The sequence below is a fragment of the Eptatretus burgeri genome, chromosome 2, assembly GCF_056783735.1.
Source record: "Eptatretus burgeri isolate ZD-2024b chromosome 2, Ebu_testis_v1, whole genome shotgun sequence".
NCBI classification, from domain to species: Eukaryota; Metazoa; Chordata; class Myxini; order Myxiniformes; family Myxinidae; genus Eptatretus; species Eptatretus burgeri.
In genome coordinates this window covers 51,278,328-51,301,016 of record NC_140962.1, presented here as the reverse complement: position 1 = coordinate 51,301,016, position 22,689 = coordinate 51,278,328, and the positions used below count along the sequence as shown (strand labels likewise).

At 46.4% G+C, this 22,689-nt stretch overlaps 1 protein-coding gene and 1 long non-coding RNA gene across 4 annotated transcripts in view; one reads left to right on the top strand and one right to left on the bottom strand.

The window, feature by feature from the left end:
- The window catches only part of LOC147032034 (serine/threonine-protein kinase 17A-like), a 64,100-nt gene extending 50,921 nt beyond the window's left edge, over positions 1-13,179 (top strand). For all 3 annotated transcript variants that reach the window (XM_085869311.1, XM_085869312.1, XM_085869310.1), the window contains one exon: positions 12,246-13,179. In XM_085869311.1, coding sequence (XP_085725437.1) covers positions 12,246-12,642 — 397 coding nt within the window. In that variant the 3' untranslated portion in view covers positions 12,643-13,179. The remainder of the gene's footprint in view (positions 1-12,245) is intronic.
- The window catches only part of LOC147032033 (uncharacterized), a 32,130-nt gene that overhangs the window by 7,802 nt on the left and 1,639 nt on the right, over positions 1-22,689 (bottom strand). The gene's annotated exons all lie outside the window — the stretch shown is intronic.

The following is a 22,689-nucleotide window of genomic DNA, read 5'->3' as shown; positions in this document are numbered from 1 at the left end:
TGTAAAACGTTGGCGTACGCTGAAATTGACGTTTTTTTTTTAAAGTTTTGGTCGTATTCATAACGTGTTGTTCATATGCATAACATATTAGTAACGGGCACAGAACGTTTCGTTGTCTTGTAGATAACTTGTACCAACGAATGCTTAGCCTGTTGTCGGCGTTCACAACCTATGCCCAACGATAGTTTAACTTAGGCTTAGCGTGCTGCACGTATCTCCGACGAACTCGTGGCGGAGCCTGTTAAAAACCTGCCACACGCCAATTTAAATCATAACTGCCTGAGAATTGGAAGTGTCAACCATGCAGTCACACCTTGATGATTTAGCCAGCGTATGCCGACCTATGAAAAATTTGCCAAACCAAGCTGGCACACGTCGAATACGGTATGGGTAAGTTGTGTATACGTTAAGAGCACGCTGAAAAACGATGAAGTACGCTGTCATATTTCGTGGTAAGTCTCGTACGTCGTGAAATTTCAAGCATGCTGAAAATTTTATGACTTGCTCGCCGTATGGCTCACACGTTCCGCTACGCTGGGAATAAGTTGTAGGCACGATATGCGATCGTTGACATACGTCGACACAAGTTCCTTGTAAGTTACTCATAAGTCGAAACACGTCGAGGTAATGTTTAGCACACCCGAAACTTATTTTCTCCATCAAGGCACAGTTTATTTTTTTTCTCCTTGGCTCTGTGAAAGCATGTGATGAAATATTTGAAGTTGTTGTTTTTGTTATTTTTGTAGTCTATCACGAATTTTAAAATATATTCGGACATTTGCTTTTAAGTTTCGACGTCGACGTGACAATATCCTCAAACAGAAAGTATTCACAGAGGAGGAACTAAGAATAAGACATGAGCAAACTGAAGATGTCGGGATGTCACAGAGGAGGAACTAAGAATAAGACATGAGCAAACTTCAGTGAATCGCGATGTCCTCTGGAGGATTCTTGGTCTTCGTGGGGTGCCACCAAAACTGATCGATCTGATGTCTGAACTCTACTCTGGTACTGAGAGTGCTGTGAAGTGTGGTAGTACCATCTCTGACTTATTTCCAGTTGTTACTGGAGTTCGTCAGGGATGTGTACTTGCCCCCATACTTTTCAGCACTTGTATGGACTGGATTCTAGGGAGGATGTCGGAGAGATCAAGTTGCGGTGCGTCATTTGGGAATGTCAAGATCTCGGACCTTGACTTTGCAGATGATGCAGTCATCTTTGCGGAGACTTTAGACATCCTCTTGGGGGCCCTCGAGGTGCTGAATGAGGAGTCGGAGCCGCTGTGATTACGGGTTTCTTGGGTCAAAACTAAGATCCAGGCTTTCGGTGACATCTTGGATGCTGCTGTCCTGTCTGTGTTTGTTTGTGGTGAGGATGTTGAGGTCGTGGAGAGATTCACTTACCTTGGCAGTGATATTCATGTCTCTGCTGGCTGCGAGTCAGAGGTCAATAGACGTCTGGGTCGGGCCTGGGGAGTCATGGATTCACTGGATCATGGGGTGTGGCGCTGCCGGTACCTGTGCGGGAGGACGAAAGTCCGAGTCTTCAGGTCCTTGGTACTTCCAGTCTTGCTCTATGGATGCGAGACCTGGACTCTGACCAAGGATCTGAGACGGAGACTTAATTCCTTTGGTACCAGGTCTCTTCGGAGAATCCTTGGCTATCGCTGGTCGGATTTTGTGTCCAACGAGCGGTTGCTGAGAGAGCCTCGGATGAGATTTGTTACCTGCATAGTCCGTGAGCGTCAGTTGCGGCTGTATGGACATGTGGCTCGTTTTCCTGACTCTGATCCTGCTCACCAGATTCTCTCAGCGAGGGAGTCTCATGAGTGGAGGAGGCCAGTGGGTCGACCACGTACCTCATGGTTGCAACAGGTTGACCATCTCAAGGATATGGGGATGGGCCTGGCATCTGCCTGGGGGATGGCCAGACGGAGGCCCCTGGAGTACCGGCGGAAAGTGGATGCAGCGACGTGCTGTTCTGGCACATGCTCCCATACCTGACCTGACCTGAAACTGAAGAGGCAATCGGACGTGACTTAACGGCACGTGACGAAATATCAGAAGTTGTTGTTTTTTTTTTTTTAACGTTGCCAATATGCCATTATACGGTAGCTGTAAATTGGAAACACATTCAGTAAGTTCTGTGGTCGTCCGGAAGACGTCAATCAAATGCGTTGGAGGGACGTTACTCATAGGTTCAAAGCACGTTACTCGTAGGTTAGAAATGAGTTATGGGTACGCTAAGCATTACCTCGACGTATTTTGACTTATGAGTAACTTACAAGTAACGTGCCTACAATTTATGGCCAGCGTAGTGGAACGTGTGAGTCATACACTGGCATACGTCGTAAAATTTCAAGCATGCTAAAATTCGAGGACAACCGCAAAGTACAATGATGAAAGCCAGCGTACTACGACGTATGGTAGTGTTTTTCAGCGTGCTCTTAACGTATACAAAACTTACCCATAACGTATTCGATGTGTGCCAGTGTTTTAGACAAATTTTTCATAAGTCGGCATACACTGGCTAAATCGTCAAGGTGTGACAGCGCCTTCAGATTCGACAAACCCCTAGGAGAAGATGCAAATTGAAATTGGCTACCCCCTAAAAACACATGTTTTTTAGGCGTGGCTCCGCCCATAATGGGCGCACCATGTCCATTTTCAGGAAAACACAACTAGATCATGATATAAACCTCCCACCAAAATTGTCAGGATCTGATCAAAACCCACGGAGCTATGCTCGGGACAGACAGACAGACAGACAGACAGACAGACAGACAGACAGACAATAACGAATATAGTGGTCACTTATTTTTTTTTCCTGAAAATATTTTTTTGTGAACCAATAGTAGTTGCAGCTGGAGGCAACTGATTAGGTTTCTGATATTTAAATGGTCTGAATCCATTTCATTGTTTCTGCCAATCACAGATGAGAGATTTAATTGGACCTTTGATTGTGCATGAATATGCTATTGGATACATGTGTAGTAATTTGTTTGTCAGAGGGTCTTCTCAAAGGTGAATGTACCATCTGTTTGCCCATTCTTCACATTAGAATTGTCTTCCACCTTCTTCATCCAAAATTAAAATTCTTTTTTTTTAATTCTTTTTTTTAAGTTTGTATGTGCACGTGCGTGCTCTTCTGTCTGCTGGCATTCATTAACTTCAAAAACCATTTAAAATAAAATGATCGGCAATTTGTATTTCTTATTTACAAATGTTTTTGGGCAAAAGGGTAAGTTCGCTGCATTTGTATTTCTATTTAAAATCAGTTTCTGTCGATTGAACGCATGTAATCGAAATTCAAACTTTCTTTCCCAAATGTTCAAACACTGTTTCACTTAAAAATGACAAGACAAAATAGACTCGGAATGTGCAATGTAATGTGTACTGCCATTAGCGGGGATCCGTTCCTGAAAAATGCCGCGAATGTCAGGGCATTGTTTTTTTGTCGTTTTTTTTAAACATGGTCTCGGCTCATGGAAAAGCGATTGCACAGAATAAATCAGGATACAACAAAAGAAAGGGAAGAACAGGAGAAGGGGGAAACACCAAAAGTAGACGGACAACCAAGCAAGGGAGGCAGGTAATGATGAGGGGTAAGGGAGATTACAAAGGGTGGACAATCTGGATACATAAGCAAAATAGTTTGACCAGTTTATGATTTTTGTCAAGGTCTGAGGAGAAGGAAGAGGCTGCTGCCTGTCCGTCAAAAGGATAACGGATCTCACGGCAGAGAGTGGAGTCATCTGCAGAGAGAGAGAGGATTTTCCAGAGAGGCAGTGAGGTCATTGATGAATGATAGGAATAGGTTGGGGCCGAGAACACTGCCTTTGGGTACTTCAGCCTTGACAGAGAGAGGAGAAGGATTCCGTTGAGAGCCGCTCGTTGACAACGAGAGTGGAGTAAGTCAGTAATCCAAGAGTGGCGTTTGTCTTGGATTCCATAGGCAGACGGTTTGGAGAGCAAACCGGGATGCCATACTGTATCAAAAGCTCAAAATATGTCCACAGAGACGGCCTTGATCTCGTTTGATATTGAGGGCCTTGATCCATTTTTAGGAGAGTAGAAGCAGCATATCCAAAGAAGAGTAACCACGTCTGAATCCGAATTGATGATCTGAGATGAGGCTGTTGGAGAAAAGGAATTATTTTATGTTAACTGCGATGATGGATTCCATGACCTTGCTGATGATTGGAAGTAAGCTGATTGGTCTGTCGTTAAGAGGATCTGATTTTATACCTTTTTGTGGCCAGGGCATAATGCTTTGATATTGGCTGATTTCCAAGCATATGAAGGATGACCTATCATAATCGACAGGGTGAAATGGCAGAGAGAGGAAGTGCAAGAGCAACAGAGCCTGTTTTTAGGACGTGTGAGCTGATGCTGTCCTGTGCAGTTGTAGAGTCAGAGTTGAGGGATGTCAGAAACTTTTCCACCTTTTCACGTGCAAGAGATACAAACCAGGAGCAGTTGGGTATGACTGGGAAGGATGGGTGCAGAGAGGGAGGGTTTAGGGACTTAAGATTTGGACTTAAGAAACACAGAATTGAGGCATTCAACCTTCTCACGAGCGGAGTCAGCTGCGGTGCCATTGAAAGTGAGGGAAGGGATGGAAGGGAAGCATACATTAGAGATCAACTTGATAAGGTGCCAAAAGGTTTTAGAGGAGGGAGACAAGTTTGAAAGCTTATTTTTGAGATTGGACACATTATTTTCTGGCTCTCCTGAGAGTGGACGCCCTTGTATTTTTTTGTTGTTGTTTACTTGGTCGAGGCTCGTATAAGAGGTAACACACAGAACGTATAACAAAGGGAGCTGGACACGAGGGGATGAGAGGGAAATCCAAAAACAGTAGGGAACAGGGACATCAGGAGGTCCATGTAAGAGAGAGAAGGGGATGGGGTGGGGTGTACATGGTAAACAAGATGGACACTACAGGGACATTCAGGAAGGAAATGGGGAATTTGAAGGAGGTGGGTTTGGGTTGGGTTAACGGGTAGAAAAGGTCAAGATTTTGGATGGGGGAAGATATGACATGATGGTGAACAGCTGTTTTAAAGACCTGGAGCGAGAGTGTGATTGACAGTGTGGCAGTTTGTTGCAGGGGTGGGGGGTGGGGGGGAAAGAGGAATAAAAGAGTGAAGGTGAGCAGTGATTCCTGATTTTGGCAGTTTTAACCAGAAGGGGGTTGCTGGCAGACCTCAAACACCCTGCAGAAATATTAGAGTGACTGAGCACAGGTATGGGGGGGGGGGTGGGAAAGGCAGGAGAGGAGTCTGTGTAAAAACAAAAACCACCGACCTGCCTGCAGTGAGAGAATGAAAGACCCAAAGACTCAGCTTCATTGCGGGAGATCCCAAATAGCCTTAAAAGCCTTTGTTTCCACAGCATGAAGTCGAGCTAGGTGTGAGGCAGGAGCACCAGCCCAAAGGGGAGAGCAGTACTCTATCAGGCTGCGAATGAAAGCTTTGTGTGTGGTTAAGAGCTTAATTGTTCTAACAAAGGACTTTTCACAATGGAGAATGCCCATCCAGTCATTGGCTTTGCAGGCCAACTTGGAAATATGACTTTTCCAAGAAAGATCATGGCAGATAGTGAGACACAAAAGCTTTAATGAAGAGACTTCTTCAAGTGGATTGTAGAGAAAGTAAATGGTGTGTTTGGGGGAAGGGGTTCCAGACAGTCCTTTCAGATAGATGTAGTGAGAGTGTGATTTCTCAGGATTGAAAGACATGTACCAAGTGTTTGACCAGCTTGTGATTTTTATCCAGGTCTGCACAGAGTGAAGAGGCTGCTGCCTGTTGATCTGAGGGATGAGGGATGGTATGGTAGAGGGTGAAGTCATCAGCAAAACGATTGGATTTTCCAGAGAGGTGGAGAGATCATTGATGAAGATTATAAAAAGCACAGGGCCCAGAATACTGCCTTGATAACTCCAGCCTGGACATGAAGTGGGGATGAGAGAATTCCATTGAGAGCCACGCGTTGACGATGACGGGAGCGAAATTCATGAGCCATGAGTGGAGATTGCCTTCGACGCCATAAGAAGAGTTTGATGAGCAGTGCGAGACTATCAAAATCTCGTGATATGTTGAGGGAGATTGCTCTGATCTCATGTCTGGCATTGAAGACTTCCATCCATTGGGAAAGCAGAAGCAGCATGTCCAAGGTAAGGTGGAGTGACGTCTGAATCCAGATTGATCGTAGATCAAGCCATTGGAAAAGAGGAAGGATTTAATGTCGGAAGCGATGCTTGATTCCATGACCTTACTGATGATTGGAAGCAGGCTGATTGGTATGTAGAGCTGGAGTTGTTATTCCTGCGTTTTTGCATCGCTGTGGTGGTGGAATACACTGCCCAGGGATGGCGCCAAGACATTCAGCAAAGTGAGGCTTGCTTGGACGTACCCCCTTGTAACAGTCTGAGAAATAATCCAAATCGGACATCGAATTGTTGTCACTCTTGCAACCTATGATATAATTTGTTACGAATCTAAATTCAATTGATGTTACAACAAGGGAAGAGGCTAATCTATCCTGATAATTCAAATTGGCTCTGTTATTTACAATGTGCAACTTGGGAACACCTAAAAGAATATGAGAATCGCTGTTTGTTTCGACTTGGGTTTTTAAGTTCCAGATTCACCCCTTGTAAAGCCACTGTCACACCTTGATGTTTTAGCCAGCGTATGGCAATGTATCAAAATGTATGTAAAACGCTGGCGTACGCTGAACTATTGATTTTTTTTTATTGTTATTTTGGGCGTATAATAACGTGTTGGACGTATGCACAACATATTAGTAACGTACACAGAACGTTTTAATCACATATCGATAACTTTTCCTGACGAATACTGAGCGTGTTGTCGGCGTTCACAAACTATGCCCAACGATAGCCTAACTTATGCACAGCGCGGCAGTGTATCGCCGACGATCACGTGGCGTAGGCTATTAATAGGCTGCGGTTTGATGATTCAAATCATAACCGCACTTGACATCGAAGTGTGAAGCCGCTGTCACACCTTGACGTTTTAGCCAGCGTATGCTGATGTATGAAAAATTTGCCGAACCAAGCTGGCACACATTGAATACGTTATGGGTAAGTTTTGTATACGTTAAGAGCAAGCTGGCATACATCGTAGTACACTGGCATACGTCATTGTGCGCCGAGAAATTTTCAGCATGTTGAAAATTACTCGACGTATGACACATTCTGCATATGCTAGCATAAGTTGTAGGCACGCTACGCGATCGTTGACACACATCGACATACGTTACTTGTGCGTTACTCATAAGTTGAAACGCGTCAATGTAATGGTTAGTGTCAGTGTTCCAGACTCGATGGTTTTTTTTTTTTCTTCGGTATGACGGTTATGATTTAAATCGTTGAGCGGCAGCCTATTAATTGTATTATATTGTATGATAACCACACGAGAAATCGAAGTGTCAACATGACCGTCATACCGAACACTGACGCTAACCATTACCTTGACGCGTTTCGACTTATGAGTAATGCACAAATGACGTGTGTCAACGATCGCGTAACGTCCCTACAACACGTTACTTTTAGGTTAGAAATAAGTTTCGGGTACGCTAAACATTACCTCGACGTGTTTCGACTTGTGAGTAACTTACAAGTAACGTGTGTCAACGATCGCGTAACGTGCCTACAACTTATGGCCAGCATTATGCGGAACGTGTGAGTCATACGCTGGCCGACGTCGAAAAATTTCAAGCATGGAAAATTTGTCTAACAGCTCGGCGAACTACGTTTGCCAGCGTAATACGACGTATGCCAGCATGCTCTTAACGTATACAAACTTACCCATAACGTATTCGACGTGTGCTGGCGTTTTAGCCCAATTTTGCACACTTCAGGTATACGTTGGCTAAATCGTCAAGGTGTGACAGGGCCTTTATGTTTGTCTTTGGCTTGGAACCATAAACTCTGCCTCTTAGTATTGCCAAGCAACCCATTAGCATGTAAACAATAGTTTTATGTTATAACTTTTGACTTACAAGTTTAAATTGTCATATTCTTGTAGCTGCTTCCACGTTGCACATCGTGAATAACAGAGCCCATTTGAGTTTTCAACATGTTGAGTTAGCATCAATTTTGATACCTTGATACAATTTAGGTTGGCAACAATTTATTTATGAAATCGGCTTCAAGAGAGATCGTGATTTTAATACTGTTTGATCTGGGTTCAATGGCTGAACCGATGGTAAACACAGTACAGTACAAGTCATTTTGCACGCTTGTAATAGATGAAGGCATGCCTTACTGAGGAGACAAAATACTGTTGCGAAGTCTAAATCGTCTTTCCAAAACACCTATGTTCAGTTTCTCCGAGCCTCTTCCCCTAATTTCCCAGTGAGTGGGTCCCTGCAAGGCTTTTGTCACTGTCCGCAACCTCTTTCCTCAGTAATGTATTTCACCATCAGTGAAGCATAAACGCAGGAAATAATTAAAAAATATATATATATTTTGATGTTTCAGAAAATTATGTTGGGGGGGGGGTGGTGGTTTGCAATCACTTGTATGCTTGTCCATGTGTCCAGGGCATAAGTACTTTTTATTTATTTTTATTTTTTATTTTTTAAAAACTTGAGCTTTTGTCATTTTCAACAAACATTTATTCTGAAAATATGGAGAAGACTCGTTAATAATTGGGTCAATGTGTTGAGGACAAGATCACAAAATCCATTTTGGTTTGCATATTGGGCCATTGAAGCATATTGTTTGAGGCTCAAAGTTCAAGGTCACATAAAATCGTCTTTTTGTTCGATTGACTTGAAATTTGAACACAAATATGTACATTTTGTCACTGAATTGGTTCACCAATCAAAAGCTGGAAGCCTATTGTGTTTTTTTTTTTGTTTTTGTTTTTTTAAGGTGCAAAGGTTAAGGTCTTGGTGACTGATTTTGTAATTACTGGTCTATGTCCACTTGTCTGTCCAGATCAATCGATCTTTTTATTTCCAAGTTCATGTCCAGCAATGTGGATTGTGAATACAAGGAAAATATTCATTTTACGAAAACGTGTTCAGACTTTGTTATAACCAGTGTGCCTGATACAGAGCTCTGACTGCATATATGCAAACATGCATTACTTAAGATATGCACCACAACACTTATCCCTGTATACTATCTTAACAATAAATGTGTTCGACTTACTACCATGCACCGTACACTATCCGTAAATAACAACAAAAAAAAATCCACAGAACTTTTCTTATCAAATTGCTATAAAACCGAGAAATCCTTCGGGAGCGATCGTGCCAATGTAAGATTACTTGATGTGCCATTGGCTTTAGTCATGTGGTCCTCTGTGGCAACGAACACACAGGCAACACAACTGAGCGAGGCAACACAAACTGACTTCCATTACCCCGTGAACACAAAGCAAAAACCAGGGTTAAGTAATTGGTCCATGTCCGTCCGTGTAATCAGTTTGATTGAGGAACAACTTATTTAAATCGTATATTATAATTTGAACACAAATAGGAAGACGCGTTTGTCGTTTTACTGTACATTTGCTCTGAATTTATCCTGATCGCACATGTGCAGAAGAGCGTGAGATCTTTTCTTTTCTTTTCTCTTTTTTTTTTACTGTCTGCCAACTTGGCAGTTAAACAAAATTGAGAATAATTCCAATCAGGAAACTTACTGTGTTGAACGACATTATAAAGGACACACACAACAGGCACGAATAATTGATGTAATGTGTTCGATTGGATGATGTGATCAACATTCGGAAAACCCCTGAATTAATTTATTTCTCCACCTTTAAACTTCTTTAAACCTGTGTTTAAATCGAATTGTGTGCTGTCTGACCCCGATATTTGCAGTTCATAAAATGAGCTGCTTCGACATTCGCGACCCTGTGCTTCGCGTATTCGCGGCTTTTCACGGGATTTTTGATTTATTTTCCCTCATGAATCACGAACTGCTGGGAACCTATACTCCCTTTTTCCGTTGAAACAATGCCCCGATATTTGCAGATTTGTTGTTCGTGCCATTTTACAGGAACGTCGTATCCCCCTGCAAATCGCGGGATCTGACGGTACTTGAACACTAGAATACAAATTGCCTTCATAATAATTCCAGGAACTATGCTATATGTTGATACTTATCATGAGAGGGCATGGTATGTGAGAGGGTACAGTATTGGGGTGAAGAAGACGCCTCCCATATGGTTGTTTGATGCTGCATTGCATGGCGATCAATAAAGCATTCGTCTCAAACTGCAACTCAACGTTGTCTTTTAACAGTGTGTAAGTGTGGTGTGTAAAACTGCTTCAGTAGCGCTAAACTTGTGGGGGGGGGGGGGGGTGGTATCAATCTTTTGAATCATTATTTTATTAAAATCGAAGTATATTCTTCAGCACGAGTGTACGGGGTATCGTGTTCTCTGAACTCTCGAGCTTACGAATATTTTTTGTTTATGGGCTTTTTTTTTTGTTTTCATGTTACGAAAATGTGTTCTGAAACACGAAAACGTGTTTATGGACTTATTTTTGAATATTTTTTGTTTTCAGTTTTGTGATTTTTCTTTTCCCTGTAATCTTGGCTTCAATTTACGTCAGGATACAAAATTTCAGCTTTCTCGTCCACCTCGGAAGGTTGGTTGTGTGTGTGTGTGTGTGTGTGTGTGTGTGTGTGTGTGTGTGTGTGTGTGTGTGTGTGTGTGTGTGTGTGTGTGTGTGTGTGTGTGTATTTTGCTTTTATTAATCTGAAAGCAGCACACTGTCTTGCACATAAATTGTGCTGATCCAGATATATATATATATATTTTTATATATATTTATTTATTTAAATTTAATATATATATATATATATATATATATATATATATATATATATATATATATATATATATATATATATATATATATATATATATAATTGGTACACACACTGGTGGTGTCACTGTCTTCCCTACTCCTGCTGCCCCACTGCCTTTAGTGAGAGAGTCTATTAAACTGACATTTGATTAATATGGTATTGACATCATGTATGCATGATGGGCCAAATGACCACCTCCTGTATTACACTTCCTTATATTTCCTTGTACAGTACATTATACAAAACATTGTTAAGATGTGAAGAGGAACCAATGTCTACATGAAACAAGGAACCATCTGGTCAAATTGTTCACAATCCAGAGATCACACTCTAAAGATAGCGAGTAGTATAACCTGGTGTCAAGGAACCTCCAAGAAGACAAAACTACTTCCTATCCATAGCCTGTGATCTGTTCAGTGTGCCAGCAATAACTCCCCCTTCTCTTTGCGAATGACACCATTGGTTCTTTAACATCCATTTAGTAATACCAGCAAATGGAAGGCCAAATTTAACATCTACCTGAGGGACAGCACACATTGATGCCTCACCCTGCTTGCAAAACACCAGGATGTCAGTTTATAGCCAGGCTGAGATTTCAAACACCAAGATGACAGTTTATAGCTGGGTTGAGATTTCAAACCCAGGACACAGCTTAGAGGAGAGTGTGTGTGCATGTGTGCATGCTTTTGGTTTTGTACAATGTTCTAGCATTACTACAGCTGTTCCAAATTGTGAAACACAACTTGGAGAGCAAGTATATTACTGCGTGTGTGTGTTTTTACGTACTACTTTATTTTCATCTTGTGCAAGTAATGTTTGAGCCTCACAAGCATGTGTGAGTTAACTCTTTATTTTTAGTTTATTTATTTTTGTCCCTTGCATGAGTCACAAAATTATTGCTGCACAGGGTCATTGTGAAATACCAGTTGCTGTGTCACAAAAAGCTTTCCTGAATTGTGGTTTTGAAGCCAAAGATCATTTGTGGATTTTTGTGTTTAAAGGTAATAGCCTATCACATCCTATTGGATTGCCAATTGTTTGCCGATTTTTGAAGACGAGAATTATGGGAATTTGATTTGAAGAATGTCATCGATTTACTGTATATGCATGGTGAGGTGGGGGAGGGGGTGGGTTCAAATTGAGAGGTTTGTCGGGAAATTACCACCATTTTGCATATGTAGTCAATAGATGCACCCTAATATTATGTGATGTAAATAGTTGACAAAATGTAATGGAATGACCGGACCATGTTCTTCAAATTAAAAGTTTCATCAAGTGAAATTGGTTTGTCTTTGCCCCACTCCCCCCCCCCCCCCTCTGCTTAAGTCAATAGAATATAAAACTTGAAGTAAACTTTCAATTTATTATTGTATTTCCTTGTTGCACAGGGATCGGGCTACTGCAGAGGAATGTCTGGCACATCCTTGGCTGTTTGCCGATCTTGTTTCTCCTTCAAATCAGCTAATACTCGCCAGTGCCGAGCAACCATCTGGGGAAGAAACGGACTCTTCAGAGCAAATATCGTGCACCTGCAATTCTCAGTCTCTTGCAACATCGCCTCCACCTCCTCCACCTCCGTTGCCTCTGCCTCTACCCACTCGAACAGTTGACTGTTCTGAGCAAAGTGGACTGCCGAGAAGGAACACCAATTATTGTGCTTCCTCTGCACAACTTCACTCTCCTGGTCACTCAAGCCGCTCTGCTGCAGAGGACAAAGAGAACCTGCCTGTGGAAGTAACCAACGCCTCTAAACGATGCAAGCTCGCCTGGCCTCATATCACATGAGCTTGATGTGTTTAGAGCATGCCATCTGCCATTATGTTTTTTGTTTGTTTTTTTTTTACTTCTGTTCACCTTTGACTACTTTGTGCTTGAACTCTTTCACACAGTCGTTTTTTTTTTTTTTTTCAAAAACCTGTCCACCAGAATTTGTCTGGGTTGTTAAGCCACACAATGTGTACAAAATGGCAGTGTCAGCTTGTTGTCCTTTTACTTTCATTATTATTATTCTTTCATTATTCATGAAGATCAGAAATGCTCTCAGGAGTATGCAGTGGGGTGGTTATGGGGGTGATGTCACTACATTGTGATATAGACTTGAATGTCCTGCCCATGAATTGTTGAAAGTTTGCACCCATTGTGCAAGTTGTCTGGCTGACAGTTCGGTTGCTTTAAAGTAACTGATTAAGAATGATTATTTATGGATTTTGTACAGAGAGGTTGTCAGAATGTGTATGCCGGCATATTTGGCCACTTAAGTCCCACTGCTTTTGTCGGTTGGTCATATGTACAGCTGTTAATAAACAATTAGTCATTTGGGAACATTGCATGCATCAGAGTTTTGTTTGGTGAAATCACTTCCCTGCCCAAGTTCCATGCTTTAGTTCTGAGGTTCCTGGATGTTTGCCTGATACCTGCAAGTCTTCCTGCTCTACCAAATTTTGATTTCTTGATGGTGAAAAACGGAGCTTAAACTGCCCAAATTGAAAAGTGGAGATGAATGCCAAAATCCAGAGTTGCTGTTCACCTCCTCTCATTGTGTTTTTTGTTTTGTTTTGTTTTGTGGAACCAATTAGGCTGTTCACCACGTCTCAGATCATCCCCATCCAAAACCATAATCTTTTTTGCCCATGCCCTTCCAAGTTTCATTAATATTGTTATTATGAGTACGTGCCCGTACGTGCAAAAAAAAAGAAGAATTGTGATGTCATAGCACCGTATCCTGTCATTGGTTTGGTAAATAAATGGCCATAACTTGGTAACTACTTGTCCGATTCATATCAAACCTTGAAAAGGCACATACACAGGGCCCCAGCAATATACCTGGCAAGTTTCAATTGGATTGGACCAGTGATTGTCGAGAAACAGCGGACACACACACACACACACACACACACACACACACACACACACACACACACACACACACACACACACACACACACACACACACACACACACACACACACACACACACACACACACACACACACACATTGCTGGAATTATTGATAGATTATTATTTCCTTTCTGGCAATCCTGTGGCATCCTCCCCAACCCCTCATCCCAATATCCCTCATTTGTCAGTCTCCCTCTATTTTGTACCTCAATCCTGATGTTGGTGTGTTTCTCCCCCTCCGTCCTCCTTTCCACTGTTCCTTTTGTTTTTACATCCTGATCTGTTTCATATTCCAGATCCTCCATGAACCTTGACTTTGTATTTTAACAAAATGTTCATCCTCAATTTAAACCTTTATAGGTTTATAATAGGTTTGTATATAGGTTTATATATAGACAGTAGACAGTGGATAGCCATAGTAAGTTGTTTGCATTTGACAACAATGTATAACTCATTAAAATGCATCTGTTTAGAAAAATATTTCCCACATGGAAATATAGGACAGGATATATGTCATAATTTGCCAATAGGCAATTGGTTCTGATTTATATTCTGAAAATTAAGGCTGATATTTCAACTGCTAGTGTTTATTGGGCAAATGGGTGTGAACATCCTATGAATGGTGATGGTTTTGGAGCAAACTTTTATGATCTTTACCACTGTCAGTAAAATTTTGGGAATTGATGGTACAATGTCAATTAAAGTTTGAAGGCCAAATGCAGATGGAAGTATACAGAGTCAAAAAGTTTTCCACCCCCAACCATGTACCAATAAAACTGAATGTGGATGTTTATTCTTTCCCTTACTAGTTTCCAGCCAGCTACTTTTTCCCCAGTCATGGGTATATTTCCTTGTTGCAACGGATTATTTATTTGGCTCCGAATCATAAATGGAAAGCTTTTCACTCATGCAATTCGGATATTGGTGAAGCCTTCTGGTTCTGGCAAGCTGTTGGAAAAAAAAAATAAAAAAATAAAAAAAAAAGGTTTTGAGTTGGAAGTATTTTAAGAAAGACTGGATTGAGTAGGTGTCCTTTAGGCATATTTAAAGTTTGATTTTGAGATATGTGTATATATATATATATATATATATATATATATATATATATATATATATATATATATATATATATATATATATATATATATATATATATATATATATATTTTTTATTATATATATATATAATAAAATCGGTTATATATATATAACCTTGAACTGATGCATGCTGTGAATTGTGAATAAGATCAAAAAAAAAAGATGTGAATAAGATTGTATGTGAAATCCAAGAGGATACTAATATATATATATATATATATATATATATTGCGGTTTTCACGCCCGCCGGCGTGCGAACGGCCACGTAACTCGAATCGCGGCACGTCGCCCACCAGACGGACAATCCAGTCGTGACCCTCTCGGACTAACGCCGGGAACCAGTCACGGGTGGACCTTTCGGTCTCACCGCGATCGAGCCAATCAGCCCCCGCGTGGGATAGGGTTGCTCGCCAAATTCGACCTACCTAAGTACCCACGCGGAGGGTAGACCGGGCGATCGCACCTCGCCGCAGGTCGACTTCGGACACGGGCCACTTAAGCGACCCGTTCCGTACTATCAGAATAACTGAGCGGTGTTATCGTCGACCTCGACGGTTCGATTAATTATCGGGCGTACTCAGCCCACTACCAACCCTTTACGTGAAGCAAGATGAGGGTTCAATGGGGGAAAAGACGAAGCGAAGCGGGAGAACAGTTCAACAATAAAGCACATTTATTCGCGGCACACGGGAAGCACACAAATACAATTCCACCAAAAGCACACAAAAAAAAAGAAAACACAATTCCATTTACACAAAAAGCAAATATAAAAGTGAAAACACAGTGCAGAGCTAATACCGACTACTGAGCACACGGCAACACTTAGACAATTCTACTTCACAGACGGCGCCGACAACACATACCCAAAACCAAGGAAAAGAAATACCCTCAAGAATGAGGCAGGCCTGAGGCCGAGACCGGGTCGCGCCTACCCGTCTGGTGATGAGACGCGGAGCGGCGATGGCGCCGCACTCCGCGGGCCTCGCGGACAGTGCCTGGCAGGGGGTGGGAAAAGGGGCCCCCTTGGTCGCACTATCTCAGCGCGGGGGGAAACAGGAGGGGGTTGCTGATGCTCGGGGTATAGAGGATCTTTATTATCCCTGGTGTGCGTCTCCACCTCGGCCAGGTCGCGCTGCCGGCCTCCCTCGGGCGTGCAGCTCCTGGCACCGACGCGAGCACCCCCTCGTCTGCCTTCGCCGCTGCCGCCTCTCCGCCTCTGGACTCTCCACCCTGGACTCTTCTTTGGGCTCCCCTCGTTCGACTCCCTTCAGCTTCTCCAGCTACTGCAGGCTTCGGGCTCCAGACTTCCACACTCTTCTCTCCACCCTCCGACTCCTCGTTCTGCTGACTGACGAACACCGTCCTTTTATCCCCCCGTAGCTTCGCCTTTGACCCCCTCCCTTTGACCTTTCACCTCGCTCCCCATTGGCCCGAGAAAAAGTGGGCGTGAAGGCTTTTTGATCCACAAATTTGCATATATCGATCGTTCTGGAGGCGGGGCCAAATCGCCCCTCGCTCACCGATTGGACGGCAAAAAGTGGGCGTGTGTCGTTTTTGATCCGTTTTTGAAGCACAAAATCCGTGATTTTGTACACGCTGTTCAACGTGCGCCCTGCACGAGTCCAACACCGGTACCCACAGCGGGGCAAGAACGGTGGCGATGCTACGGTTGCGAGGTGTGACGTGAAGGTCGTGGCGGTTGTGGTGAAGCGGCGTTGTGGTTGGTGGTTGATGTGGTTGTGGTGGTAATCATGGCGGTTGGTCCAAAATAAAGATAGTAAAAGAAAAACGGCTATCCTGAAGAGTCGCAGCTCGCATAAATGACATGTATTCCCACTAGACAACGGGTTTGGGCCTAACTACACATGCACTTACCGAGATACCTCACCTAAGGGACCTGAATGGTGGTTTGCGAATTTGGTAACCACAACACTACCCCCTTCCCTTTTTACAGACTCGTCCCGAGTCGTCAAATTTTCGTGTGCCATCATGTGTAGTTTTCCCCTAGTACATTTTACCTACGGATCCCTGAGTGCGACATTCATGGTATTCGTGTCCCCAAAATAAATAACCTGAGGGCTGCGTAACTATCTAAACAAACTCACTCACACGGACGACTTAAATAAAATTGCCGGCGCGAGACAGACATGCCGGGGGGCGCACTCATATTTACAGTACATCTTAACCTTAACTTACAAATTTTACACTAAACCATGGCCCAGGATCACTGAACTCTGCAAAAAGAAAGCAGTTAGCAGGGAGCCAGGCTGCCCACATGCAGTCTCTGGCTCAAAACAATGCAGGTGACAGGGAACGTGGCTGGCTGCTCCCACGCAGTCCAAGGCCTTCCTTTTTGAACTGAACGCACTGAACCACAACGGTGCATGGGCCGCACAAACGTAGTCTCCGTGCCAGCTCAAGTGGCACACGCAATGAGCACAACGAATGGATGCATGGACACAAACACGGTGCACGGGCCGCCACTGCAGGCCCGTGTTGTAGCTGCCAACAGGGCAGTTCTTGCAGCTTGCAAACTGTTGCCTTGATCCTGGCGCACATGGCAATGAACAGGGGGGGGGTAAAGCAAAAATTGAACGGGGCTGGTGAACCTGGGCAGTGGGCATGGCATGGCAAAGGTGAGCAGGCAAACACAGCCCGCAGAAGAAGGCCGCTGCAGGCAAACTCAGCCCGCAGAACCAGGCCGGCACAGGCCTCGAAGAAAAACAGCCAGCAGATGAACTGGCCGGCACAGGCCTTGCAGCACACAGCTGCAGACGATCCAGCCGGCACAGGCCTTGCAGCAACACAACAGCTGCCGATGAAGTGGGCCGGCACAGGCCTTGAGGAAAAACAGCCAGCCGGCAGATGAAGTGGGCCGGCACAGGCCTTGCAGTAACACAGCCAGCAGATGAAGCTGGCCAGCCTTTGCCGTTCAGTGGAGGTTGGTGGAGGGAGTGCGGTGGTGCTGGCCACTTGGAAGGCGGGCTCGGACCTACCTTCCTGTCTCCCTCCCACCTATCGCCTTTGCCTGTCACTGTACATACCCACTCCCTTAATTTGTCAAACCCCAATTTAGCCCCAACTTATTTTTTTTCTGTTGTTTTTATTTTTACTTCCCCACTATAAATCGTCCCCTAACCCCCTTTATCGTCCTTGTTCGGCTAACCTATCCTGTCACCTAGCCTACTCCCAACCCCTATGTTCCCTTCCCGGAGGGGAACAAGGGAGAGCTAACGTCCTGTGCTGAGGCCCAACGAAGCCTCAGGATGGCCTCCCCAGAGTTCAGCGATCTATAACCAAAGTGGGTCCAGCGGCCCACAACGACAGCGAGGGGATGGATGGTGCGGAGGGGTACATCTCCTAATCTACCCTAACCATTTAACTGTTAAACTACCCCGGGGCTTTCAACAAGCGCCTCTCGCTTAAACTATTGGTTCTAACAACCCAGATTCCCGTCGCCTGTGTTGGTGTCCTTACAATTTCGGGCGTCGCCCCCCAATTTTCTCTCCGTGCCCTCACACGGTCTCCTGGCTGGGACACGTGGCTCCCTTTGGCAGGCACGACCCTCTGCCGATTCTCCCGCTATGGCACCCCCGGGCACTACACTGCCTCCGAGCCTACCAGCTCCCTAACACCGGGAGTGCCCCCCATGGCACCTCCCCTGAAACGCACACGTGGCAGGCCGGCCTCCCGGGCCCCTTTCCGAGGGTCACCCGTGCCCACAACACTGCCCACGCGGCTAATGGCGCCCCGGGCCCCCGCACCAAGCAGGCGCACCCGTGCCCACTACTCTATCCCGGCCCCCCATGGGCCCATGGCCTACCGCGGCCGACTAGCCTGGTGCCCGGGGTACCCACTCAGCGATACTCACCTTTCGCAGCCACGCTCCCAAGCCCGTCAACAGGGCTCCTGCACCCCTCCAAATGGGTTTCGAGCCTACATTCCCACCAACAGCAAAACGACCTCCATTTTTCAATTTGACTAACCCAGCGAACTCACTTTACTCTGACCCCGGGGTCCCTTGGGCGGGAGTCACTCCTCCCCCCAATCACTCATCGCACCATGCATTCCCCATTCGCTCCATCCACACAGACCCGCTGGCCTCACTCATTCACCAAGCACATGTGCTCACCTCACAACTCACAACTCTTCAACACACACACCACTGAACTCTGCCATCCTCCTAACTACATCCCCGAACTAACTCGTGCTCCCACGTCGTCCCTTATACTACAGCACGTTCCTTTTAACACTACGGAGCTAAGCTATGTCCCCACTACACATTCACAAGTCTGTCACTGTCTCCTAACTCAAAAATTCATTTTATTTCCCAACCTAAATCTGGCAACAATCCCTCTAACTAATCCATTCCACGGACTCCATGAGGACTTACCCCTGCCCCATGAAGTCGGTCTAACTAAGCTAACCCTTCCCCCTAACTAGTTTCCATCCTGTGCCCAGGTAAGGGGGTCTTTCACCCCTTGCCCAGGAATCCTGTACACCCGAAAGTGAGGCTTGCTTTTCTCTTCTTTTTTTTTTCCCATGCGCAGCACCTGCGCGGCAACTCAGAGCTCGCGCACTTTGCACCTGCCCGTGACGTCATGCAGCTGCACGTGTTCCTCGTCCCTCCTTGGACGGTACCATCCGGCAGAGATACCCCTCCTGCCGGATTCCAACCCCACGTGCAGCCATGACGTCACCGTGCGCATAAAAAAAACACAAGCCCCACGTCTCGAGGGGTTCCCCACGCGAACACATGTGCTTTGCCCGTTGGAGCTTAACACACACGATCGCGTGGAGAACCCGTCCGGTCCAAATCCATTTACCTGCCTAAACTTTGTCCGTCCGCGGGATCGGCAAATCCACCGCGTGCGTTTCCGGACCGGGACTTCACTCTCGCAAGCGAGCACGTGGTGGTCTCGTGCGTTGCACAGCACGGACCTCGTGCTCGCGGCTGGGTGAACCCGGCACGGTCCTCGAAACAACTACAGCCGCGACCCGGCTTTCTTTCCTCACATGTCGCCTTCGTCGTCGCCATTCAACCCACGCACACCTGCGTGTTACGACGCACACAGTCCACACCATCACATTCACACCGGGAGATGCGGCTGCGTGCTCCCGCATGCCAACCGACATCTCCCTCTCATACCGCTCTCTCACACACACGGTCTCCCTTGCACACAGCGACCTTGCACACGGCCGTTCACTCACGCGTGCGGGGGCACTCACCCGCGGTGCCTCACTCGCACTCCGTGCCTCATCCACACACGGTGCCTCACCCACACACGCGGGGGCACTAACCCGCGGTGCCTCACTCACACTGGCCGTTTCACTCACACACGCGAGGGCACTCACCCGCGGTGCCTCACTCACACTCCGTGCCTCATCCACACACACGGGGGCACTCACCCTTGGTTCCTCACTCACACACGCGGGGGCACTCAACCGCGGTTCCTCATCCACACTGGCCGTTTCACTCACACACACGGCCTCTTCCACACACGGTGCCTCATTCATACACGCGGGGGCACTCAACCGCGGTGTTTCATCCATACACCGTCCCTCACTCACACAAGCGGGGGCACTCAACCGCGGTGCCTCATCCACACACCGTGCCTCTTTTACACACGGCGTGCTGGGAAGCACGTACTCTGGCACCATCGCCACCACACCACTCACACACGGGGTCGCTTCCACACACGGGGACGCACTCACACCTTGCACCACACACACAGGGACAACCACACTGGGGATTTGCGTCCCCACAAGGGTCTCCGGGGCCTCTATACCCCCCAAGCTCTCCGTGCACCCGTCCACAGCACTCGTCCCCTCAACCACGCAAAGCACGACCGAACTCACCTGGTCGTGACTCGCCTCAAGGGGGCATACTCCCTCCCCTCGTTCCTGGAGGAGGCCATCCAGGTGCTCGCACCGGGTCTCTACACGCTCCGCGAGCTCACCCCCATTATCCTCCACTACCTCTGTGTGTGTGTGTGCGTCACTTACCCCGTCCTCACCGTGCAGTCTTTCCTCTATTTTTTCTATCTCCCGTGTCTCTGCCAACTCTTCACCCTTTACCTCCCTTGTCTCAACTATTATTTCCTTTGTCACGGCCTTCATGCCCGCCTGCAGGTATCGGCCCATGTTCTGCGTCTCACCCCGGAACTTTTTCATTTCCTCCTTCATGTTTGCTTCCATTCCGTTTATTTGCTTGTTCATTTCGTTTTTCATTTCATTTGTATTTGTATCCATCGTCGTTTTTACTTCGTCCATTTGCTTGTTCATGTTCGCAATCATCTTCGCTGTCGTTTCCGCATACATTTTTGCCAGCATGGTGTATAGCTGGGTCATGTCGGGTGCGCTTGGGTGAGCCGTTTCGGCAGGGGTCGGGGAAGGGTTTTGATTGAGAGGGGGGGGGGAGGTGTCATACACCGCGGCCGCTGCCGCACCCACCTCAGGTTCTGGGTTCAGTTGGGCGAGTCCGTGTTCCTGCACAATCAACATTTCCTGCACGGGGATTCCATCCTGGACCATGGATTCTACATTACTACACATATACATTTCTAATACCCCCGGCTCCCGCTCGCCTTGAGACGCCATCTTGCTTCTCGTGAAGGGTTAATTTGCTCGCTCGTAATTTGGAGGGAATCGGGGGTCGCTTCTCTCACCCCTGGACCGATTCCCGTGAATTTAGCCGGAGACAGGAGAGCCCGTTTTCCTGTTCTCCGATACCAGTGCCGCGAGGAGGGCGATGAATTTGTATCGCACGACCTGACACCAGTGTTGCGGTTTTCGCGCCCGCCGGCGTGCGAACGGCCACGGAACTCGAATCGCGGCACGTCGCCCACCGGACGGACAATCCAGTCGTGACCCTCTCGGACTAACGCCGGGAACCAGTCACGGGTGGACCTTTCGGTCTCACCGCGATCGAGCCAATCAGCCCGCGCGTGGGATAGGGTTGCTCGCCAAATTCGACCTACCTAAGTACCCACGCGGAGGGTAGACCGGGCGATCGCACCTCGCCGCAGGTCGAGCCGGACACGGGCCACTTAAGCGACCCGTTCCGTACTATCAGAATAACCGAGCGGTGTTATCGTCGACCTCGACGGTTCGATTAATTATCGGGCGTACTCAGCCCACTACCAACCCTTTACGTGAAGCAAGATGAGGGTTCAATGGGGGAAAAGACGAAGCGAAGCGGGAGAACAGTTCAACAATAAAGCACATTTATTCGCGGCACACGGGAAGCACACAAATACAATTCCACCAAAAGCACACAAAAAAAAAGAAAACACAATTCCATTTACACAAAAAGCAAATATAAAAGCGAAAACACAGTGCAGAGCTAATACCGACTATCGAGCACACGGCAACACTTATACAATTCTACTTCACAGACGGCGCCGACAACACATACCCAAAACCAAGGAAAAGAAATACCCTCAAGAATGAGGCAGGCCTGAGGCCGAGACCGGGTCGCGCCTACCCGTCTGGTGATGAGACGCGGAGCGGCGATGGCGCCGCACTCCGCGGGCCTCGCGGACAGTGCCTGGCAGGGGGTGGGAAAAAGGGGCCCCCTTGGTCGCACTATCTCAGCGCGGGGGGAAACAGGAGGGGGTTGCTGATGCTCGGGGTATAGAGGATCTTTATTATCCCTGGTGTGCGTCTCCACCTCGGCCAGGTCGCGCTGCCGGCCTCCCTCGGGCGTGCAGCTCCTGGAACCGACGCGAGCACCCCCTCGTCTGCCTTCGCCGCTGCCGCCTCTCCGCCTCTGGACTCTCCACCCTGGACTCTTCTTTGGGCTCCCCTCGTTCGACTCTCTTCAGCTTCTCCAG